General features: G+C 38.7%; 1 protein-coding gene across 1 annotated transcript in view; it reads left to right on the top strand.

The window, feature by feature from the left end:
• The window catches only part of RFX4 (regulatory factor X4), a 97136-nt gene that overhangs the window by 52520 nt on the left and 23945 nt on the right, over positions 1-20671 (top strand). Inside the window, exons 8-14 of the mRNA XM_075161660.1 lie at positions 1606-1769; positions 4160-4260; positions 6054-6112; positions 7686-7830; positions 11125-11223; positions 12479-12592; positions 19379-19498. Coding sequence (XP_075017761.1) covers positions 1606-1769; positions 4160-4260; positions 6054-6112; positions 7686-7830; positions 11125-11223; positions 12479-12592; positions 19379-19498 — 802 coding nt within the window. The remainder of the gene's footprint in view (positions 1-1605; positions 1770-4159; positions 4261-6053; positions 6113-7685; positions 7831-11124; positions 11224-12478; positions 12593-19378; positions 19499-20671) is intronic.

The raw sequence follows: 20671 nt of genomic DNA, 5'->3' as shown, positions 1-20671 counted from the left end.
TTTTGTCTCTCCATTCTCCAACAATGTTAAGGTAGCAATATCCCCTTACAAGATGTTGGACAGTCCAGGTCTTACAACTCAAGAAGCGTGTCCACCACCACTTTTCTAAGCTTTGAGTTGGGACTGAACTCTGTTTGAAAGAATTCCTCTGAGTGTTAGCACAAACCCAGGGCAGGTGCCACAGCCAAAATGGTGGGCTCTGCTGATCTATTAACAATGGCGCAGGGCAGTGGGGGGCCTACAGCCTCCCAGACATCCCAGAAAGCTGTAGCTGAAGTCCCCAATTGCTCAGTTGTACTGCAGTGCAGCTGGGAACACAGACACTGCTCAGCAGTTGATACAATCCATTAGAGATGGATAAGGTTTGAATCTGCTGCATATCTGACTGAATCTGAGGGTTTTCTGGTAGTGCATGCAGACAGCTCTATAATTAGAGCTGAAGAATAAAACATTACTGGAATGCAAGTGGTTTTATATTACATGTGGAGAAAGCCTCTACTCCAGGAAAACAAACCTGACCATAGAGGTACTGAGGGCTTGATTCAAATATGACATCCAGGTTCTGGAAAAAATCAAAGGAAACAGGTCTTTTGACTCTGCCTTCTGAACAATGGCAAGAAATTCCCTGCTTTTCTTCCTCTCAGTGTTTAATTCTCACACTCTTCCGTTTTAAAGCTGAGGCTGTTTTAAGTCATTGTACCTGGTCTAGATGTTTCCATGTGAGAGAAATATGTGACACATATTCAGGTAGTTTTGCTGCATGAGTCTCAGAATACTTTCTTAAGAGCAGGGTATTATATTTTGTTAGGGAATCTGTTTGTCAGGATCAATGGTGGGTAAGGGGCTGAGCAGCAACAATATATAAATGGCAAATATTCTTTACTGCACCTGGTGTGGTTACTTATTTCAGTACAGATTGTGTGCAAAAGGTTATCGCTTATGAATGCTGGTGTTCTGACCCCTGTAGAACTGATCATATAATTCACTGAATTACACCTTTATTTCCTAAATGAAAATTTTCAGAGGTATATTTTGCTGTGTCTGAAATCTCCTCCACATTTTCTTTTTTGTCTTTCTCTATTCTTTCTCCTCTTTCCTTCATAGTGGAGGAAAGAAGAAATACAAAAGTGTAGTGTTTCTTTCCCAAATGAAGACAGAAAATGGTATATTGACCCCTGTAAGCCATGTGCTATCCTCCTCTCCCTCCTACACCAAAGCCTAGATCGCATTCCTTTGTATACAGGGACAGAGAGCAAAGAGAGAGAAAAAGGCTTGACATGTGGAAGCCAAAGAGTTACACTCACCAGCCATTGATGGAATGTAAAAATATGGTGGTTCCCATGGATGTCTCTACTGTAGTAACTCAAAGACATCCTGTCACCCACTCAGAGTGTCTCCTCACCCTTTGGTTGATTATCCCATTGTGTGCCGTGTTACAGTATAAGCCCGTCTAGTTAAGGAATATGCCCTGCCTGTGTTATACACCATCAGTCCAGCTCTGGGGCTGAAACAAGTGCTATTTAAGCAGGGTCATTTAAGGAAAATGGTATTTGTGGCCTTTGATTATTTTCACTTAAACAATCCTGCTTCTTCTTGTGATTGCAGGTTCAAAGTTTTCTTCTGCACTTTTGGCAAGGGATGCCTCCTCATATGCTGCCTGTATTGGGTTCTTCAACTGTAGTGAATATAGTGGGAGTTTGTGATTCAATACTGTACAAAGCAATTTCTGGAGTTTTGATGCCAACAGTACTACAAGCATTACCTGACAGGTCAGTATAGCTAGCAGCACGGACCGCTTTTACCGCAGCTGCCTTTGTTATACATCTTTTCTTCAAGAATGGCATCAGTTCTCAGAAAGCTGCTTGCTGCCACCTGTTTCCTGAGTTTAAATCACAGTGTCAATTCAAAGTAGTTGAAGAGCTGCCATGTTCCTGAAGAAATGTTTAGATTTTAACAAGGCTTGTATTGTGAAAAACATGTTATTTTTTGTGTGATAAAAAGGTGATACCACCTTCTTTTTGGCTTATTAACAAGAAGCTGATAGTCATGTCCCAACTTTCAGGTAATATCAGAAATCTGCAGGCTGCAGTGTGCCACACTGTTTTCGGAAAATTTCAGACACTTTTCTGCTAGTCTGGGATAACAGCATAACAGTATTCTGAATTATAGTGACAAGAGGAGCTGGCCTGGCTGCTCTGTTTGTAAATACTTACATGCATATTCAGACACTGCAACCTAAGCATTTGTCTCTGTTTACGTTCTTGGAACCCAATTGTTATTCTGCTTGCCAGGAGTATAAAACATGAAGATCATACTTGCGAAGTCTCAGACAAGCTGGTTTAATTTAAATACTATCCTGTGAAGAACAGAGACATGCTTATTTTAGGATCGCTTTATTAATATTAACAAGTATTTGCCTCCTTTGTTTCAAAGATAAATTCACTTTTCCATTCCATGTGGTAGATCTCAGCTGTTCTTTTCCTACCTGGAGCTCATTTGAGTCCAAGAAGTCTTGTTTATACAGGTAAAGCAGGACAGAGATCAGCAGTTCACAACAAAAAGTGTAATCACTGAGTGCAGTCAACCTGTTTCCCCCTTTGATTTTCCTGATATGAGCATCAGGAAACTCTCTTTTTCTAAATATATGTGTACACCTTTAGTATTATTTGACTGGTGCTTTCCTGAGGTTGAGTAATTTGTTAAGAATATTGCTCTAAGAGTTTATTATTGGTGCTGTATATTTGGCTGTCAAGATTTTAAAGCAGCTCTGATTATGGCAAATGTTTTCAAGATATTGTTCTGCTCTCCTGTGCATACTGTATGACTGCTAAAGTACAGGTAAACTATTTTTTCCACAAGAAACCTGTTATAAGCACGGGCTTTCCTTGATAAGACATGTACATTTTTACAGGCTTTGCCCCTCACCCCCCCAAATCTATTTCATTGGAAGGATTAAACAGAACAGCAGTCCTTTTCTCAAGCTGCTTAGTTCTTTCATAGCAAATAAGGAGAGACTTGAGTGTGAATATAGACTTTTGTAATGCATATAAAGGGCCAGATTGTGGCTATTAAGCCATAGCCTGCACTGGAGGGGGTGAAGAAGGGTCTCATTGCAATGGAAGCTCCTGAAGGAAATCTTGCTGACTCAGCCAGAATCCTCTGAGGGACTTCCTGGGAACAAATGTTGGCTGTCCAGAAAAGCCACTTTTTACTGGGTGCAGCAGTTGTCATCCATCCCCTGTCCTGTTAGGTGTCTGCGTGGAGCAGAGCAGACCTATGGCCATGTTTATTTTACCAGCTCGGTTCTCAGTGCAGAGTGTTAGGAGTACAAATAGAAAAAGCTGCCTGGCTGAAAAAGAGGGAAAGTTCCTTGCATCTTTCCTCTCTCTCTCATTTGTGTATCTCGAGTATTGCTACAGGCAGGGCAGCTCCGTCTGGCAGAAACAACTGTTAGGCTCCCCTGCACAACACCCTGCAGCTTTTCCTGGAAACTGTCATTTTATACTGAGCAATTCCAAGAAGGACAGAATGAGCTGCCTACCAAGTTTAGCAGGAAATGATGGAGAAATCAGGAAAGGGTAGTAAGAGAGAAGAGAGAAATCCCACTTGTCTGGGAAAGTTCCTGTCCTGTGCAGAGCTAAGCAGGCAGGTCCTGCTCCACCCCCACTTCCCCCACCTGTGTGGGCTTGGCCTGGAAATTCCTCCCCACCATCATCACCCACTCACTGGCTCCAGCCTGCAGCAAAGTTGGTTGTTGCTTCACTTGCATATCCCTGTGTACACCTGTATAAATGTGGGCACAGCTGAGCTGAAATCCAAAGCTTGATCTATTGTCTTCTTCAAAGAGTTGTGATTTTATTTTTTTATGTTTGTACAGTGGGAATGATTTTATTTCAAGCTGAGAATACTGTTTGTAAGTATGAATGCAGTGCAGTACAGACACTTTCACTCTTTGTGAGGTTTTGAACATGGTGTTATGTTTTCCTTTTCCTGTAAACCTTTTCAGAAGTCTTTCTTCATGCCTACAGACCAAAATATGTCAGCAACTCTGCATAATAGTGAGTTGTAAATAACTGACCCATAGTCTTCGCACGTTCACAGATTTTATAGTATAAAGCACAGAGTAAACTTGTTCTGATGTAGTGATTTCTCTTTTCAGTTTGACGCAGGTGATACGAAAGTTTGCAAAGCAACTGGATGAGTGGCTGAAAGTAGCTCTCCACGATTTACCAGAAAATCTACGAAATATCAAATTTGAATGTATGTATTGTCCAATCTCTCTCCTATTAACCTGGGATTTATATAGTGTTTATTGATTACAAATTAATTGGAAGTGAGACTAGTGTTCTTTTAGGAATTAAAACCTGTCAGCATTATAAATCTTGCATTCACTTACAATCTCCACTTGTTCATGAGAACCAATTTCATTTAGTGAAATGAGGCCACTGCTCAAAATGAGAAGAATTGCTTTTCCTTTCTTGTGGATTCTGATAAGAAATTAATTTTGTTGATAGTAAGCAACCATTAGGGATGATATTAGGCAAAGGAAATTATTAAACAAACCTTTAGGCTAGCACAATTTGAATACAGCTTGAGGCCCTTACTCAAAAAAGTGCCAGAGTTAAAAATGAAGGAGATCAAATTACCCTGTCACCACAGGAAAGGGCACTAGTCCTTTTCAGACGTGCTTTGTAGATGCCTGCAGTGCACATCACCTATTGATAAAGCCTGCTTTATTTCACGGCTCTCAATTCTTTGCCTTTCATGAGCACTAAATTCCACACCACAAAGTTAAAGGGGAAAAAAAAAAAACTAATTTAGGAGAAGGATTAACTATTTTGATCAGCATGAAAAATTAGGTGTATGTTTTACTGAGAACAGTCAGGATGTAAGTTGGAACAACTAATTTTAGGGTTTTTTGTATTGTTTACTAGTTTATTTTAGAAGTTACACAAAGTCAGAAATGAGAATATGCTTTATCACATCTTTGTCAGTTCAAAAATATTGAGAATCTGCAATAGCAAAATCTTTTCTGATCTTATAGGAAGAGAGAAAGAGACGACAATACACTTTGTAGTTATTCTTAATTTGTACTCTTTAACTGCCCCTATGCACAGTACAGAGCGAAAACCTCCTCTGTGGCCACATCTAATGCCTGTTTGGATAGACCTGCAAGTCTTTGACGATTTTAGTATCAAAAAACTTGAGAGCATCCTAGCTTTTACATGAGCTTTTGTTGCTTCTGCAATTGTTTCCTCCTCATCAGAATTTGTGATAGTGTACACAGCCAATGGAGGTACTGACAGGAATAACTGCAAGCCTTGGTCAGGTTTGCAGTTCCCGAGTCACAGATTTCAGACAAAAGATGCACAATGCAACATTTTAAAATCCAAGTATAGGAAATATCTTAATACAAGGTCCATATTGCTTCGAAAGAGCTAAAATAGGAGCAGAGGATTGGCAAGTACCTCCAGGGCCATCTTACCCCATAACATGTTAGTACATCATGTAATCTCTCTCAGAAACTTTGATCAAATTCTACCTGAAACTGATTTTAACTCCTACTAGTCCAGTCAGAAGACTCCTCCAAAACTTGTTTGCATTAAGACTTAGCAACCTTTTCTAATTTCCACACATAATGTAGTGATCATTATTTTATGGCCACTTGTTCTTGCGCCAACATTTTTCTTTCTATTAAATAGTTCTTTCTGGTCTTCAGTTCCTTTGTGTATCAAGAGAAAATTTGCTATGCTGAACAAGTGAAGCTCTGCCATTGTCCTCTATATTTCTCTTGTCATCTCATTATTCACACAATCTATAAATCATTGCTTGTAATATGCCTCGGTAAAACTGATCAAGCATCCAGATTTAAGGTTTTGGGTCAAGGTTTAAACTAAGTTTAAACCGGGTTATTTGAATTAACTTTATGTAGCCACAATTGTATATAGGAAACTGGATATATTTTTTTTTGTTCTTGTTTTAACTTAGTATTTTCAGTAATAATTTTCGTTATTTAACACAATATGTAAATATGTATCTCTTCTTTCCTGCAGTGTCCAGAAGATTCTCACAAATTCTCCGGCGACAGACATCACTAAATCATCTCTGTCAAGTAAATATTTCAGTTACCCAAGTTTGCTGAATGCCATTTTTACTGACTTTTCAAATAATTTTATGAATTGGCAGGCTGGATTTTACCCAAAGAGGAAGAGATCATGTTAGCAGTTTGTCTCCAATATTTATTGTGACCATCTTTACAAAATCAAAAAGTAATCAGCAAAAAATGCTTTTCTAGACAACTGGCAACGCCTGATCATTAAATTCAGCAGGGAACTGTTATGAAACAAAATTATTATTTGATTTGAAGAGACGGTTCATTTCCATGAAATAAATGAGAGGCATTCCTTTGATTTCAGAGCGATTTGTATCAGGCTTATTGCAAAGCAAGAAAAATTTCCATATGCCTGACAAAAAATTCAAAGTCTAATTTTATATTATAAATCAAATGCAAATTAGTAAAAAACAAAATGGTTAAACCACTGGGATTTTAAACAGAAATATTCTTGCAACCATAGCAAGTGAACATAAAATCTACTTTGAAGTGCTTGTTTTTCACCAGTTAGTTTAGATCAGAATTACCGATCAAGAATTCACCAGGCCAAATTCTGAGTAGTATAAAATGGAGGAGGATGCATTGAATTCATTGATGTTTCACTTGTGTATTGGAGCAGACTGTTTGCTTTCCCTGTCACACTGAAAGCTCCATTTTGGAAGGTGTATCCACCCAGGTTAACCGTGTGAGAGGTGAAGCCCACAGGAAGAAGTTCTGGGGAAAAAAAACCCACTCCTGCAAGGACTTCTTTGTAGATTTCTTCCTCCGTTATTTTAGCAGAGACAGAGATGCCAGTGTTACCTTGCTCCAAACATTGTGGATCATCACTGAATTTTGGAGGTCCATAGGGATTCAGAGGAAATCAAGATACAGAGACCACAACCTTCTGCATCAGACCTGGGATCAAACAGTTTACTTATATGAAGGACTCTTCAAATGCATCATTTCCTTGGGGAAGCTGATAACCTTAGTGTGGGTTATCATCTCTGTTTAACTTACAGAGATCTGGTGTATGCTATATGACCATGACCTTGTATCACTTCCTCTCCTCTCAGCCCATCCTCCCATTATCAACAGCAGACCCCTGTCTCAACCAGCCAAGAAGCAGATCTGATGCAGAGGCAAATGAGCTTTAACCTTTTCATGTGGCTGAGGGAAGAATAAGAGTCTTCATAGTTTGGGAGAGGGGAGGGCGCAAACCTGAGGGGGTTTGTTTGGTTTTGGCTTGATTTTTCTTGTTGCTTTTTGGTTTTGAACTGAAACTGGTCAAGAAAACCAACAGAGCTGTTAGAGATTGAAGAGTCTAGCAACAGCACCACCAGATTAGGGTTGCTCATCAGGGTTTGTGGTAGATGCAAGCAAAATACTTGCAGTTGATTAAAGTAGGCAAAATATCTTGGGAGTTCTCTGTGGTTAGAGGGCCCTGAATGTTCATAAGACATCAAGCTGGTGGGTGGGGGTCCATGAGGAGAATCAACTTAGTGAGCCTAGCTAAGGAAGCGTAAAAGGGGATAAAGCCTATTTTTTAACCTAATAAACCATGAACTAATGAATAGATTGGATTGGATTACAGGCATCAAGAACCGTGATCCACAGTGCAGACATCACATTTCAAATGCTGGAGGACTGGAGGAATGTGGATCTGAATAGCATTACCAAACAAACCCTCTATACTATGGAGGACTCACGGGAGGAACACAGAAAGCTCATCATACAATGTAAGAGTAGAACCCTCAAATAAAGCCAGGTGAACTTGGTTTCCTGCTGGAAACAAAGCTCAGTGAAAGTAACACTGGTTTTGCAGCTATTGTTTTGCTTGGAGGCTTAAGATAAGTATAGACATATTTATCAAAATGTAAGGCAAAGCCTTGTCAAGGTCTTATATTTTGAGGCATGGATCTGGGCACTCTTCCATTAACAAGTTTCTTTCCAGTATGCAAAACAGCCAACGGCACAAAACTTGCACCCAAATTCAGGAGGATTTTCCTCTATGAACTTGAGCAAACTGAATCTATGAATTAACCATTTAATCTGTTAAAGTCCAGTGTTTTCTGCTGTAGAATTGCAGGCGAGTTGTCTCTTGAATGGCTTTGACACTAAAGCAACTGCGTATTTGAGTCCATTGTAAACTTTTATTTATAAAAATCTCCATTTTACACAGTGTTTTCATAAACAAGATAATTTGATGGGGTAAGCTTTTACCCTGAACTTTTATGAGTAAGTAGAAGTCCCATATCAAGCAAGCTCATTGGCTAATTTAGATTCTGCCTAGTGTAGTAAAGGGCATGAACTGAAAAGTGACTTTGGAGATGTTGGCAAATTGGTTTTAGAATCAAAGTTATTTTGCAAATATAAAATTTAACTTGCATTGTCCAACAAGTATGCATGGTGTAAGCTTAGGTGTAACCCTAAGCACACCGAGTTTGTCCCTCTGAGGCACCAGAGGTGACCAGCTTTGTCTTTAGCGTCTTTCATAACCTCAGTTCCCTATGAACCCCCTTGTTGTATCGCCATCTCTCTTCTGAGGATGATCAGTTGTCTTTTATCCAGAACCAGCCTTAATGGGGAGCAACCCGGGCAACCACTTGTGGGACCCCTGCGAGGGTAGGTTTGCTAGTGGGGTATCTCTTTCAGTGAGTGGCTGGGAAGAGGAGGGGTGACACCTACACATGCACACTGGACCCTGCAAGGTGAACTTTGGCAATCGTCCCACCGTGTTAACACTAGAAGTCTCCCCAGTTTAGGGAAGGGCCTTGCATTTTCTGTTTTCCAGCGAGGTGCTTGGTACTCTTTCCTCTCCTTCTTAACCCTTGATTCATTTCCTGACATGGCTCTCTTCCCTTTTGAGGAGATAGAAACTTGACATGGCAGCAGGGGAGTTAGCATATAGAGAGACTGGAGTCCAGAAGCTGGTGCATCCTTCTGTCATCTGTTGTGTTTTCAATGTCTACCCAACATCCTCCCACTGTCCAAAAAAACAAAGAGTTCTCAAAGTTATAATCCCTAGTAGCAGCAACAGTTTTGGCTCTCATTCAGAAAATCCTTACTGTTTAGGAAACCTTTTTGTTTATGTGCTAACTATTTAAATACAAACTTAAGTGTAATCAAATCAAATGGAATTTTCCTAAATGATAATAGATATGAACAAGTTTTTCCATATTTTAGGGCCATATAGTCCAATAAGAACTACCCAGAAATGGTAACCTAATATGAATGTTCATCATGAGATGGGATTCCACTGAGATGTGCAGATATGTATAGAGATTATTCTAGAACTTAGATTCTGCGCCCCCCCCCCCCCCCCCATCTTTGATGTTTACTCTACTTGGCCAAAGATCTTTTCAAAGATCACACTCTGTATGACTCATATGACATGGAATTAAGGCCTGTTTTCACATTCTTGGTATTAATAACCAAGAAAGTACAATTTCCAGCTACTGTAACTGGAAAAATAAATGTTTATAAGCCTATGAAGAAGCTTAGAGAAAAACAGAGAAACATCACTGAGTATAAGAGAAGCTCTTTCCTGCTCTGCTATGGTAGCTGTCTCTGGCATGGTTTCTTCTTTATTTCCTCTTTCTCAGATCCTGTTGAGGTATTTTTAATAGTCACTAAAAGCTAAACAGTTACTTTTCTCAAATAGTTCATTGTACACGGTTGCATTGCTCTAGCAGCAAAGCAGGCAACTGATTTGTTTTTCCACTCTTGCTCCCCTCTTTGCACAGCATCTGAATTACTTCATCTGTTGTATCAGGCAGTTTTTGCCCAGCCAAATACTCAAGTAAGGAGACAACATTTAGATTTCTCTGTGATCCTCTTCCGAATACAGAGAGGTTGCCCATTCAATGAAACAAGATAAGGGTGGCCCAAACATCATTATTTCCCTTCTTCCCCAACTAGTGTTTCTGACCCTCCAGCCTTCGCAATTCTAAGTTAAACAAAGTTAGAATCAGGTGTGAAGCAAATGCATTCCTGCTCGTCTTGCTGATCCAACTTGGAGACCAGGGAGCTTGTTCTTTGCATTATTCTCGGATAGCCTCTCTGGGTCGCTTCTCCAGCTATCATCTCTAAGCTTTGCCTCCTTCACCTCCCTCACTATCTTTCCTACGGTGGGAAATTACTTCCTCCTGTTATTTATAATTAAGCATAAATGGAAATGCATTGAGATCATCCTGTAACACAGCAGGTAGAAAGTATCTTTCTTCTTGACTTACTGGGCCTTTTATTTTAGCTGAGTTGAAAATAGTTTCTTAAGGTGTCAAAGCACATGATTCTTTGTCTTCCAGCCATTGATTCTCATAAATAAGCTAGAGACTTGCAGTTTTAAGAGCTGCAGTTGAATGACTTGGTTGTTTTTACTTTCTGTATTAAAATATGAATATGTGTACTTGGGAGAGGTTAAAAAGTATTCAGGTTGCTTTTGGAAACTCTTCTTGATAAATTCAGTATAGCATTTGTGCATTGGTAGCAATTTGTTTTGAAGAAGTAGAAGTTTATGGAAATTCTCTCTGTGTGTGTCTGGCATCGCAAATAGATGATTTGCAGCAGTTAAATCATGTTTTTGCAACTAAAACATTATACAGATGAGAGCCCTATCAACAATACTTATCTACTTGGTGCTTAGAAGAGTCTTTATGCATGACCTTTTTTCATCACCAGGGTCAAGGCCTAGCTTCGCACTCTTCGTAGAGAACACCATAAACGTTTCACTTCCGGGCACACCAGACATCTGAAGCTTAAATCAAAAGATTAATTTTAAACAATACATCCTGATTTGCTCACGTTAAAATACCACTTCCAATGACTCCATCACTTTCAGTAGAAACAAGATAAGAGACCAAGCAAACTTACTGGGTCAGCACCAAGAAAGATATATTTGTTATAGTTAAGCAATCTATTATAAAAACCACAGCAAACTTGTGATGTTATTGGCAGCTCTTTGTGATTTGTTTCTCTTTTGTTCGAAATGGAATCCAAGTACTGAGGTGGGCTATTTTTTCTTTGTCTATCAGTGTATCAGGAGTTTGATCACCTTCTGGAGGAGCAGTCCCCCATTGAGTCGTACATCGAGTGGCTGGATTCCATGGTGGATAGATGTGTTGTAAAGGTTGGTAAGCAAAAGTCACTGATGTGCATTATGAGCTCTATTCAGGTCATAGATTTTTAGCAAAAATAGAAAGGAAAAAAATTTTTAAAACTCAGGCATTGGTAATAAGCAGGAGTAAAGCAGCAGCGGGCAAAATCTCACCAGTTTTCATGCTCGGTATAAGAACTGTTCACATTCAGGATTCTGCTTTTTTCTGCTCTTGTCTATTCTATCCCAAAAGATGATATTCAGGAATGGAACAGGGTCGAGGTTTCCAATCAAATCAATATTTCAGGAGTATGGAGAGATGAGATCAGAGTCATCCTAACTACATAGTGCAAATAAAAAGCATAATCTAGTCCGGCCTTTTAAGATTTTAATGAAAAGGATATTTAGGCTAGCTAATTCATTTATTTACAACCAAATGTAAGGATGAAAGTCTACATTACCATTCAGTCAAGGACACGTTTATGTTGCCTTTTGAGCTGATTTGGGATACCAATGACTTGTACTTAATTTTAATTTAAGTGCGTGCAGAAACCTACTAACAAATCTTCAAAAAATATTTTCAAAAGTGATCAGGCATCACCATAATTTTACATAGAGTATGAAACTATATGACTGACTATTTTAACTTCTGTCACTAACTATATTTTGTATTAGGATGTTCTATTAGAATTTCAACTCTTTGTTCCAGTTGTTAGAGCTAAGAAGTAGGAAAAAAAAAATGCTGCCCCTCTCTCTGCTGCAAAAGAAAACAACAGATACTTCCCCAGATTACTTGAAATATTTTGATAGTTTTGGGGAGCTTTTCTTTTAGTCAGTGGAATGCAATTTTATATTCAATAGTAAACATTAATTGAAATATTAATATAAATTTTCAGTGTAGATCAAGCATTCTTGATTATAAATTGCTTCCTTGACTAGGAAGCAAGAATGAACATGTAAGTAACTAGGTTAAGGTCAAGATCAGAGCAATTTTTGACAGTCCTTTCATAATTTATAAAGGAAATTCAGTCTTGGTGGTGAATAATACTTTATGATTTCCTTTTTCTGAAGGTTGTATATAGTTTCAAGGTGGCTTTCTGTGTAAGGTTTTTTTGTTGTTTGTTTGTTTTGTTGGTTTTTTTTAAATTTTTAGTGTATATTTTAATATGAAGATAATGGTGAGTAGTTTTTCAGTATAGAAAAAGAAGACAGACATGTGCATCATTCAGCTGTATTGGGCGGTAGAAATAAAAGTTTCTCCATGTCAGATATATCTGTTTTCTTGCAGGTAGCTGCCAAGAGACAAGGCTCTTTGAAGAAAGTAGCTCAGCAGTTCCTCTTGATGTGGTCCTGTTTTGGCACTCGAGTGATTCGGGACATGACTTTGCACAGCGCACCCAGCTTTGGTACTTTCATTTTGTTGTAATAATTGCATACCACAGTCAAATCTGTATCCTGGCTTGTAATGTACAGTTTAAGTGAAATCACATCCAGTTTTCACACATCCAGGGCTCTATTAAAAAAAGAGTTGGGGCTACTGACATTTGGAAATAATGCTCAGACAGATGTCTGTCTTCAAGATCCAGCCAGGGGAGCTGAAAACATTACTACTTCCTTCTGTTTGCTGTTAGCCAGTAGCTGGAGTTACCACTCACAGGTCGGTTGGAGGAGTTGATTAGAGGAGCTTCAGTGCAAAGCGAGCCTGGTTACCCAAACCGCTCTGACCACGTGTTATGCTAAGAGAGATGACTTTGCACTGAAGTGGATAAAAAGCTCTCCAGTGAACCATTTTGCCAGCTTTGTTTTTAAAGGACATAGCATTTTAAACTAGTCTTTGCAAAATGAATGTGTTTCTATACCCTGGGCAGATTCTCTTCTGTTCTATTAGAATTCAGTCAGGGTGGAAAAATAGACTTTTACTTTTTGATTGAAGAACTGTGTTGTTTTTCTACAGTTTCAAAAGGGGCTTTGTCTTGAATCCTGGGATACAAACAATTAAGATTAAAAGCAGTTAAAAGCAGGAATGATTGAAAATGGACTGCTGTGACGTGAGTGTGAACATTCACAGTCACTTGGGACCAGATTTTGCATGAGGAATGGTTTTTATAAATGCATATTTGTCAGAATATGTTAGTAGAAGATTAATAATGAATTTGTCAAGGCACTGCATTGAACAACGGCAAGGTTTTCTGCCAGCTGAGCTTTGATGTCCTTTATGCTTTTAGAACCATCTGATAGTATACATTCAGATACCGTCAGAGATAGGCACAATATAATCTGTATTTATATTGTAATCTAAGACTACTTTCATTGGCTTCCCATTGTAAAGAGTTTTCCAAACAGGTATTACAGAGTCACCATTAGACATCAGGATAGTGAACATCCCCAAGATGATCACAATTTCCATCTGCTAGCTTGTGTTTTCAGTACCAGTATCCTGGTCACATCTATTTTCCACCTCCTCTAGGACTCATTTTCTCCTTGAGTCACTGCAACTTTTCTTTTGTTGTGGGCTTAAAAGTAGCTGATACTGCTTAACAGTATACTTTCCTCCAGTATTCAAAAATCCTTTTGCATGAGTGTTGAATAAATGCTGAATTTTGTTTTCTAGCACTTTGAGTTGTACACTTCTCTCTGCAGACATAATCCCAACCTGTGAAACACACCGGTACCCAAAAAATGAAAAAACATCCTACATTAGTGCAATGTTGAGGTTACATTGTTACAAGTCATGAAATGCTGACATTAAAGCACCCCTAAGGATACATTATTGCTACTGAGTTGCACATTACAACATAATTTTTATTCCTGTTCAGGATATATTTGTAACCTAATCAAGCACTCTCTTGTTTCAAAGGATCAGCCACCAAAACATCTTTAATCAAACAGGGATTCCCCAAGTAGTTACTAGACCACCAGTTGTCTGGAAGGTCTGTAGAGTGATACTCAGCTGTGATTTTTTACTGATTAACAGAAACTTTTATGAACGTGCCATGTAGCGAGAAAATATGAAGATTGAGAATTATTTGTTGGTTTGAGTTTGGGATCCAATATAATATAATATAATATAATATAATATAATATATCAGATCTACCAAAATAACTTACCTGTTGTCTCCATCATAAATTTGGGTCTTCAGTTTCTCATTTCTGAGAACTTTAACTGCTCAGCTAAATTTGTAGATTTTTGTCTTTTTTTGTCTTTTTAGTTCACTGAGAATATCTGTGTATACAAAATGCGTGATTCTCCTTCTTACACGGACACACAGCTTTGAACATGAATTTGATATGTTTATATGTAACCATAGTCAGGGAAAGAAGGTACTGGCCATAACTGATGTGTTTTTCATGGGTGTGTGGTGTTATAATTAGAACTGGATCAATAACTGCTTTTTAATTTGGTAACCAATGGGGGGGGGGGGAGGATCATCGTGCTAAGTGTGAAGCTGAGATAGTTTGGGATTTTAATCAATTCAGAAATCTTTATTTTTGAAAAAAAAGGAAATTCAAATAGGATTCTTTTGCATCTGCCATATTTTGGTGCTTAGACCACAGTTGCCTGCCTCAGCTGTCTTGAGTCAGTGTTAATCACTGCCAGAGCAAGATTTCTAACCAAAAGGCTAGAGGATTTGTCCTGCAGGAGGGTTTTCTCATCTTTTCTGTTGAAACTGTTTCACTTCATACAAACCACGTAATCATTTGTTGAATTGCAGGGGTCTGCGGCCTGCTAGGTGAATTCTCTCCTGGGAGGTGATGTGACAAGCGTTAGTTCAGTCCCTATTCTAACCCTTATTTATACAGGGTGGAGTCTTCCCTGCTCAGGTGTAACTCCAGTGGAGCAGGAGGAGATCTGAGCCTTTAGGTTTGCAAAGGAGGGGAGAATGATACCAAAACCATATCCTCATCCTATCAGGCAGAAGCCTGGGCTATCCCTACCTTGTTTCCCCCAAAATGTCCCAAATGTTATTTAGCCACAGACACAAATTTGTAATAATTTGTATTAATGATGGTACTTTTTTACTGCGAGGCCATTTGACACATTGTTCTTGAATTAGAGTTGAGCAAGTTCCAAAAGAATAATGGCTGAATGCAAACAGCTCAGAGCTAGATGGCAGAAACTCTTCTGTGCTTAATTTAACACAGTTCCGTCTAGGTTTTCAGAATAATATAGGTATTTAAGTGAGTCCTATGGAGAGAAACAAAGACTGATTTACTATTCTAAATATTTACATCTATATGCCTTTGTTCTTAACTTAGATAAAAGGTTTTGCATTTTTACTGCATTGGAAACTGTTTCAGTGGTCTGATTTTCAGTTATTTTTTCCACTTCAAGCAATATATAGACTCAGATGCTCACAGTGTAATTTTTTTTAAAAAGTAAAACAATGTGTTAAGCGATGGGATCTTTACTATATACAGGACAGTATATTTTTATCTTCGAAATATACGATACAGAAATCTGATTGGAGGATGTTGGAATACCTGGCACTAGACTAGCTAGCACCGATATTCAATTCTGCAAAGCTTTTAAATATGCCATGGTGGCATGGGCAGGTTGAAACAATCCCTGGCAGAAAAAAAGCTCCTCTCTCTCTTGCTCCCTCTCCCTTTTTCTCTCTGCCTGCCTCCCTCCCTCCCTCCTTCCTGTCTATGCATATCAAAGACACAGTTGGTGGCAGAGTTTGGGTGATGCATCCAGTGTATAAAGTAACTAATTAGTAATAGAAGCTCCATGATTTTCTCCAGATCTGGAAATCTTACTGTTGCTTTGCTACTTACACATAACTGCTTTATTTGTTAATAGCTGCTGATACTATACATTAGCTGGGTAATCATTGCCATGATTTCTGTTAACTCCTGAAAATTAGAGCCAAATGCTATTTATTATTGTAACTGCAGTCTCTTGAATGACTTCTTACCTCTTCCTAAAGAAGTGTATGGTTTGCCAGCCACAGTTGGATCCGTTTCGATACTTAAAGGTATACTTGAAAGAACCAAATAGTTTCATGCGAAAAACAGTAGTTCGCAAACACAGAATAAATTATTGTACATCATGCTGAATAGCTATTCACTTGTAGCTGAAATGTGTGCCCTGATATTGGTTTCACTCTATAGCTTACATTTCCTTTGACTCATTTAAAAATGTAAAAATATTGCATTCATTCAGTACCAACAACTTGTTTGTCTAGTGCCTTTCACGCAAATTCTGGGCTCAAAAACTCTATACAGAGTTTAAAAATACACAGTGGGAGAAATAATAGGAGAGGAAGAGAGATATTCAAAAGAGTGACAAAGGCACTGGAGTGTTTTTAAATGCTGCATTCAGTATTGCCAACCCCAAGTCTTCAAAATAAAGCATTAGACCCCCTGAAAACAAAGACATTTTTTAAAAATAGCAAATCTTGGGGTTTTGTCATTTGCTTGCTAGCATTTTAGTGTTTAGGGTTCACACTTCCAAAAATTTTTATGAACTACAAGCAACATTCCTTAAATGTTTTGTTTTTTAAATTAAAGCTGAGCAAGGAGTTTGATGGGAAACACTAAATACCCTGAGCTTTATACCTCCACATGAAGTTTGATAGAATTTAGGCCTGTTTGTCTTACCTTGGAAATACTTATCAGTAGTAGTTGCACTAAAGTCAATAGAAACTTTCCACTGAAAAACTGTAGTCAGAAGAAGAACGAGCATTTTGTGAAGATTCTTGATAATCTAGGTTTCCACTGGGGAAATGCTAGGTCAGTAACAAGGTGATCAGCCAGGTCTGTTGTCTTTATTGTACCGCCAAATTGAATTTAACAAGACTTTGAGCCCAAAAAATATCTAAAAACAAATTCTCTGCAGTAGGTAAGTGAAGATCTCCACTATTTATCCTTGCAAGGCTGGGAAAACTTGTTACCATTTTGAACTGCATGGATCCGTGAAACAAAATGCTTCAGGTTCACCAACAGCCAAAGATTTTCTCCCCATAGCAAAGGTGTTGCAATCATGTATGTCCTTTTTCTGTGCTGCTTTGCCCAAGAACACAAAGGCACATGTTCACCTCCCAGTGTGTGTGCCCAGCTCGTATCAGTGACGACAGAAGCCATGCAGGCGTGGAGTGAGAATGAAACACAAAGACCATCCGGGTCACAAAGAAAAAGAATGTGCTCAGAGTTGCTTTGAAAGCTGAATTGCCAGCAAGAATTGTATAAGGATATAGGGTCTTTCAAACCACTTCTTCTGCCCTTCAACAGTATGTTTGAGTAGAGAAGTTGGAGCAGCGGTAGTTATGCTTTGTTGTGGTAGAAGCTACTATCCCAAGATAAACCTAACTTTCCTGTGAAGAAACCAATCATTATGAAATGTGATTGAATTCGAAACTTGTTGCATTTTTTTCCCATGGAAGTGTTTTTCCTCAAAATGTAGTAATGGAATTTCGAAAGGAACACATCTAGATGAGGCTTTTTTTTTTTTTTTTTTTGTCTGGCAGTAATTGATCTCTGTTTCCCTCTCAGCTGGTGATCTTTCTCTGCTTTAAGCCAGCTGCTGGACTGGCTGTTATTTTAACCTGACTGCATGTGCAGTTGTTATTTAATGACTTATATGTACATGTTTTAAATATTCCATGCAAGTCTAAATAAACATAGAAGCTTTAAAAAAAAAAACATTGTAGGATCAAATCGTGTCTGGAGCTATTACAAGCACTCTGTGTCATGGAGTCTATTGCATAAACTGACGAAACTCCATCTTGATACTTGTCAGTCTTCGTCTGCAGATGAATGTTATTCCTTTCAGGAGGACACGACACTACACAATGTTTCAGCTCTGATGCTTTGCTCCTCTAATTTTCCCCTGAAATGCATCTATGGTCTCTTCTTACACATCTATTTTTGTGGCTATGTGTGCTCTAGGGCAAACATTTCTTCACCATCCCTGACATATCCTTCTTTACAAATTATGGGAAGCAACTCACTTCCTTTCTGCAAAATGAAGCCAGCCGTGCATTTTTAGTCATTTAAAATCTATTATCCATTCCCTGCATCCTCCTGGTAATCTTCTCCATACCAGTTTCAACTTGTAATAATTTTTCTCGAACATGGGTATCTAGAGTTATATGCAATATTCTAAGCGAGGTGTCACCAGTGCCTTGTGCAATAGTATTAATACTTCTGTTTCTACAGATGAAGTATATAAATCAGAGGATGATATAAATCTCTAAGGGCAGGACTTCTTACAGCATGCGATTAAATTTCCATTACCCTAGTCCATAGCATCACCCAGTCCTTCCTCCTGACAACATTAGCAAGTTCTCCATCTGTATTCAAATCTTGCTTGAGGATTTGTGGCAGATAGCTATCCATATAACCTCCTTTTATTATTAATTTTCAAAGTGTTTTTTGACTCCATCCCCCACATTTTCTTTTGTCCATACTCTTCCCTTAAGTCCTTTAGTCCTTAAGTTTTTCACATTCCTGTCATGGCAGTTTAGAGATAGTATTCATGGCATCTTCAGAGGTAAGCACAGAAACAGGTCAAATGTTATGCTGCTGATATGATTCAAACTGATAATTAGGAAAAGATAATGTAGTAGTAGAAGTATGAGAGAGCAAAGCTTTGGCACAAGTCTTCCCATTTAAGACATCCACAATTGCTGCTAATGCCTCCATGTTTGACAGTTAATGGACGTATCATCCAGTCCAGGCAATGCACTGGAGATATGCCATCAGGAGGTTTGGAAGATTGTTTCTACCTTCCTATTGATTACTCTCTCTTTGTCCAACGACACAGATGATAGTTCAGAAAATTCGTATCAGGACATGGCACTAAGGCAGCCTACTTCTGACAGAAACTTATATCTGGTCCTTTAGATAAAAGGAAACAATTCCACTGTAGTGTAATTGTCTAAATGGTTCAATGCTAATGTAGGAGAAGAGAACTCCATCAAGTCCCAGCTCTCAGCTAGGCAGCCTCCTTGCACCCTAAACCACAGTAATTGGTTGTATAAGCCTGTATAAATCCAGGAGTGAACAGAGTTTGCTAGTCCCCAGTTTTGGTTTGAGATCTCTTACCTTGAGTATGAGATATACTTCAGCGATAGTAGTATATTGAGGCAGTCCTACTCAATACTGCTTGTGTTGAATACCGTAATCATTGGTTTAATGAGTGTATTGAGACAGTCAATAGCTTTTTTGTTTGTTCACTTTATTACCAGGGTCTTTTCACCTTATTCACTTGATGTTCGATGACTACGTATTGTACCTGCTAGAATCACTCCATTGTCAGGAGAGAGCTAATGAGTTAATGAGGGCAATGAAAGGAGAAGGAAGCACAGGTGAGTTTGTTCTTTTATTCATCTTTTGTTGCTTTGTTCCACTGGCTTCACTATTTTCTATGTTAGGACATTTCTTTATCCTCATCTAACCCAGTGAGGAGCAAAGTGTTTTTCAGTTCAATCATGATTTGAAATAAGTCATTTGTGAGGGGGGCATCCCTGGTTAATACATTCTGAAAGAGCCCTGCCTGGTTCATGATGTAACTCTTGGTGTCTGAGCCCCATTCCTAAGCACACACTTGGTGTTTCAATAAGAGATTTTTGTACTGAGCCTTTTACCTCAGTTAACCTGTCTAAGGCACCATTGTATTTCAGTGAACCCAGTCTTGATTCTCTCTCTCACCCTGGTTTAACACTAAATAAATTCACTGACATTAATGGATTTTACCAGTCTAAATAAGAGGGAGAGATGGGAGAAGTGAGCAAAGACAAAAACCAAAATTATCGTTTCTGGTACGCTTATGTTCTAAGTGCCTGTACAGAAGCAGATTCTGAGTCCTGCTCCACTCCCTCTTCACTGACTCGCCAGAACAGAAGTGAACAGAGATTGCTTTTAGTCTCTCTGCTCAGGGCAGCGCCTTGTAATGAGGGATCCTCGGTGATCTACCTTCCTTGCATCTCCCACTAATTTTGGCAAGTTAAACCCCTCTGTCACCTTTGGAAAGTTCCACTCTTCATTTTAGCTGTGGCTTAATTTGTCATCCTGTAGATTTATAGGAAGAAGAACATTTCAGTGATTAGGGTAATATCTTCTATGTGTTGAAAGACCTGGATTTAATTCATTGCCCTGCCATAACCGCTTGGTTTTTTGAAAAAAAAGTTGCTTACCCCTGTGTACTTTCCACATAGCTTTAGCAGCTAGAACTACCCAGAGTGTCAACCTCTTTAGTCAATGAAGAGAGAAGGTCACGGCCAAAAGCCACTGGAATCCCCTGGAGATTCCTGTTTCTTTCCAATGTCTCCAGAAAAAGTAGGAGTGCCTGACTTAGACTGGACTCCTAATTTTAGGTATCTAATATTATATTACAGGAATATAAACCGTAAGCTGTCTGTGCATGAGTTTCCTATCTATACAACAGGAAAAATAGCATTTTCCTTTAAGAGGTCTTATGAAGGTACACTGAAGGTTATAATGCTGAATGTTATAGAAGTACTCTTTCAAAGATTTGAGAT

Source organism: Calonectris borealis, chromosome 1, assembly GCF_964195595.1.
Source record: "Calonectris borealis chromosome 1, bCalBor7.hap1.2, whole genome shotgun sequence".
In the NCBI taxonomy this organism is placed as follows: domain Eukaryota; kingdom Metazoa; phylum Chordata; class Aves; order Procellariiformes; family Procellariidae; genus Calonectris; species Calonectris borealis.
The sequence above is the reverse complement of the archived record's forward strand: the minus strand, read 5'-3'. Positions and strand labels throughout refer to the sequence as shown.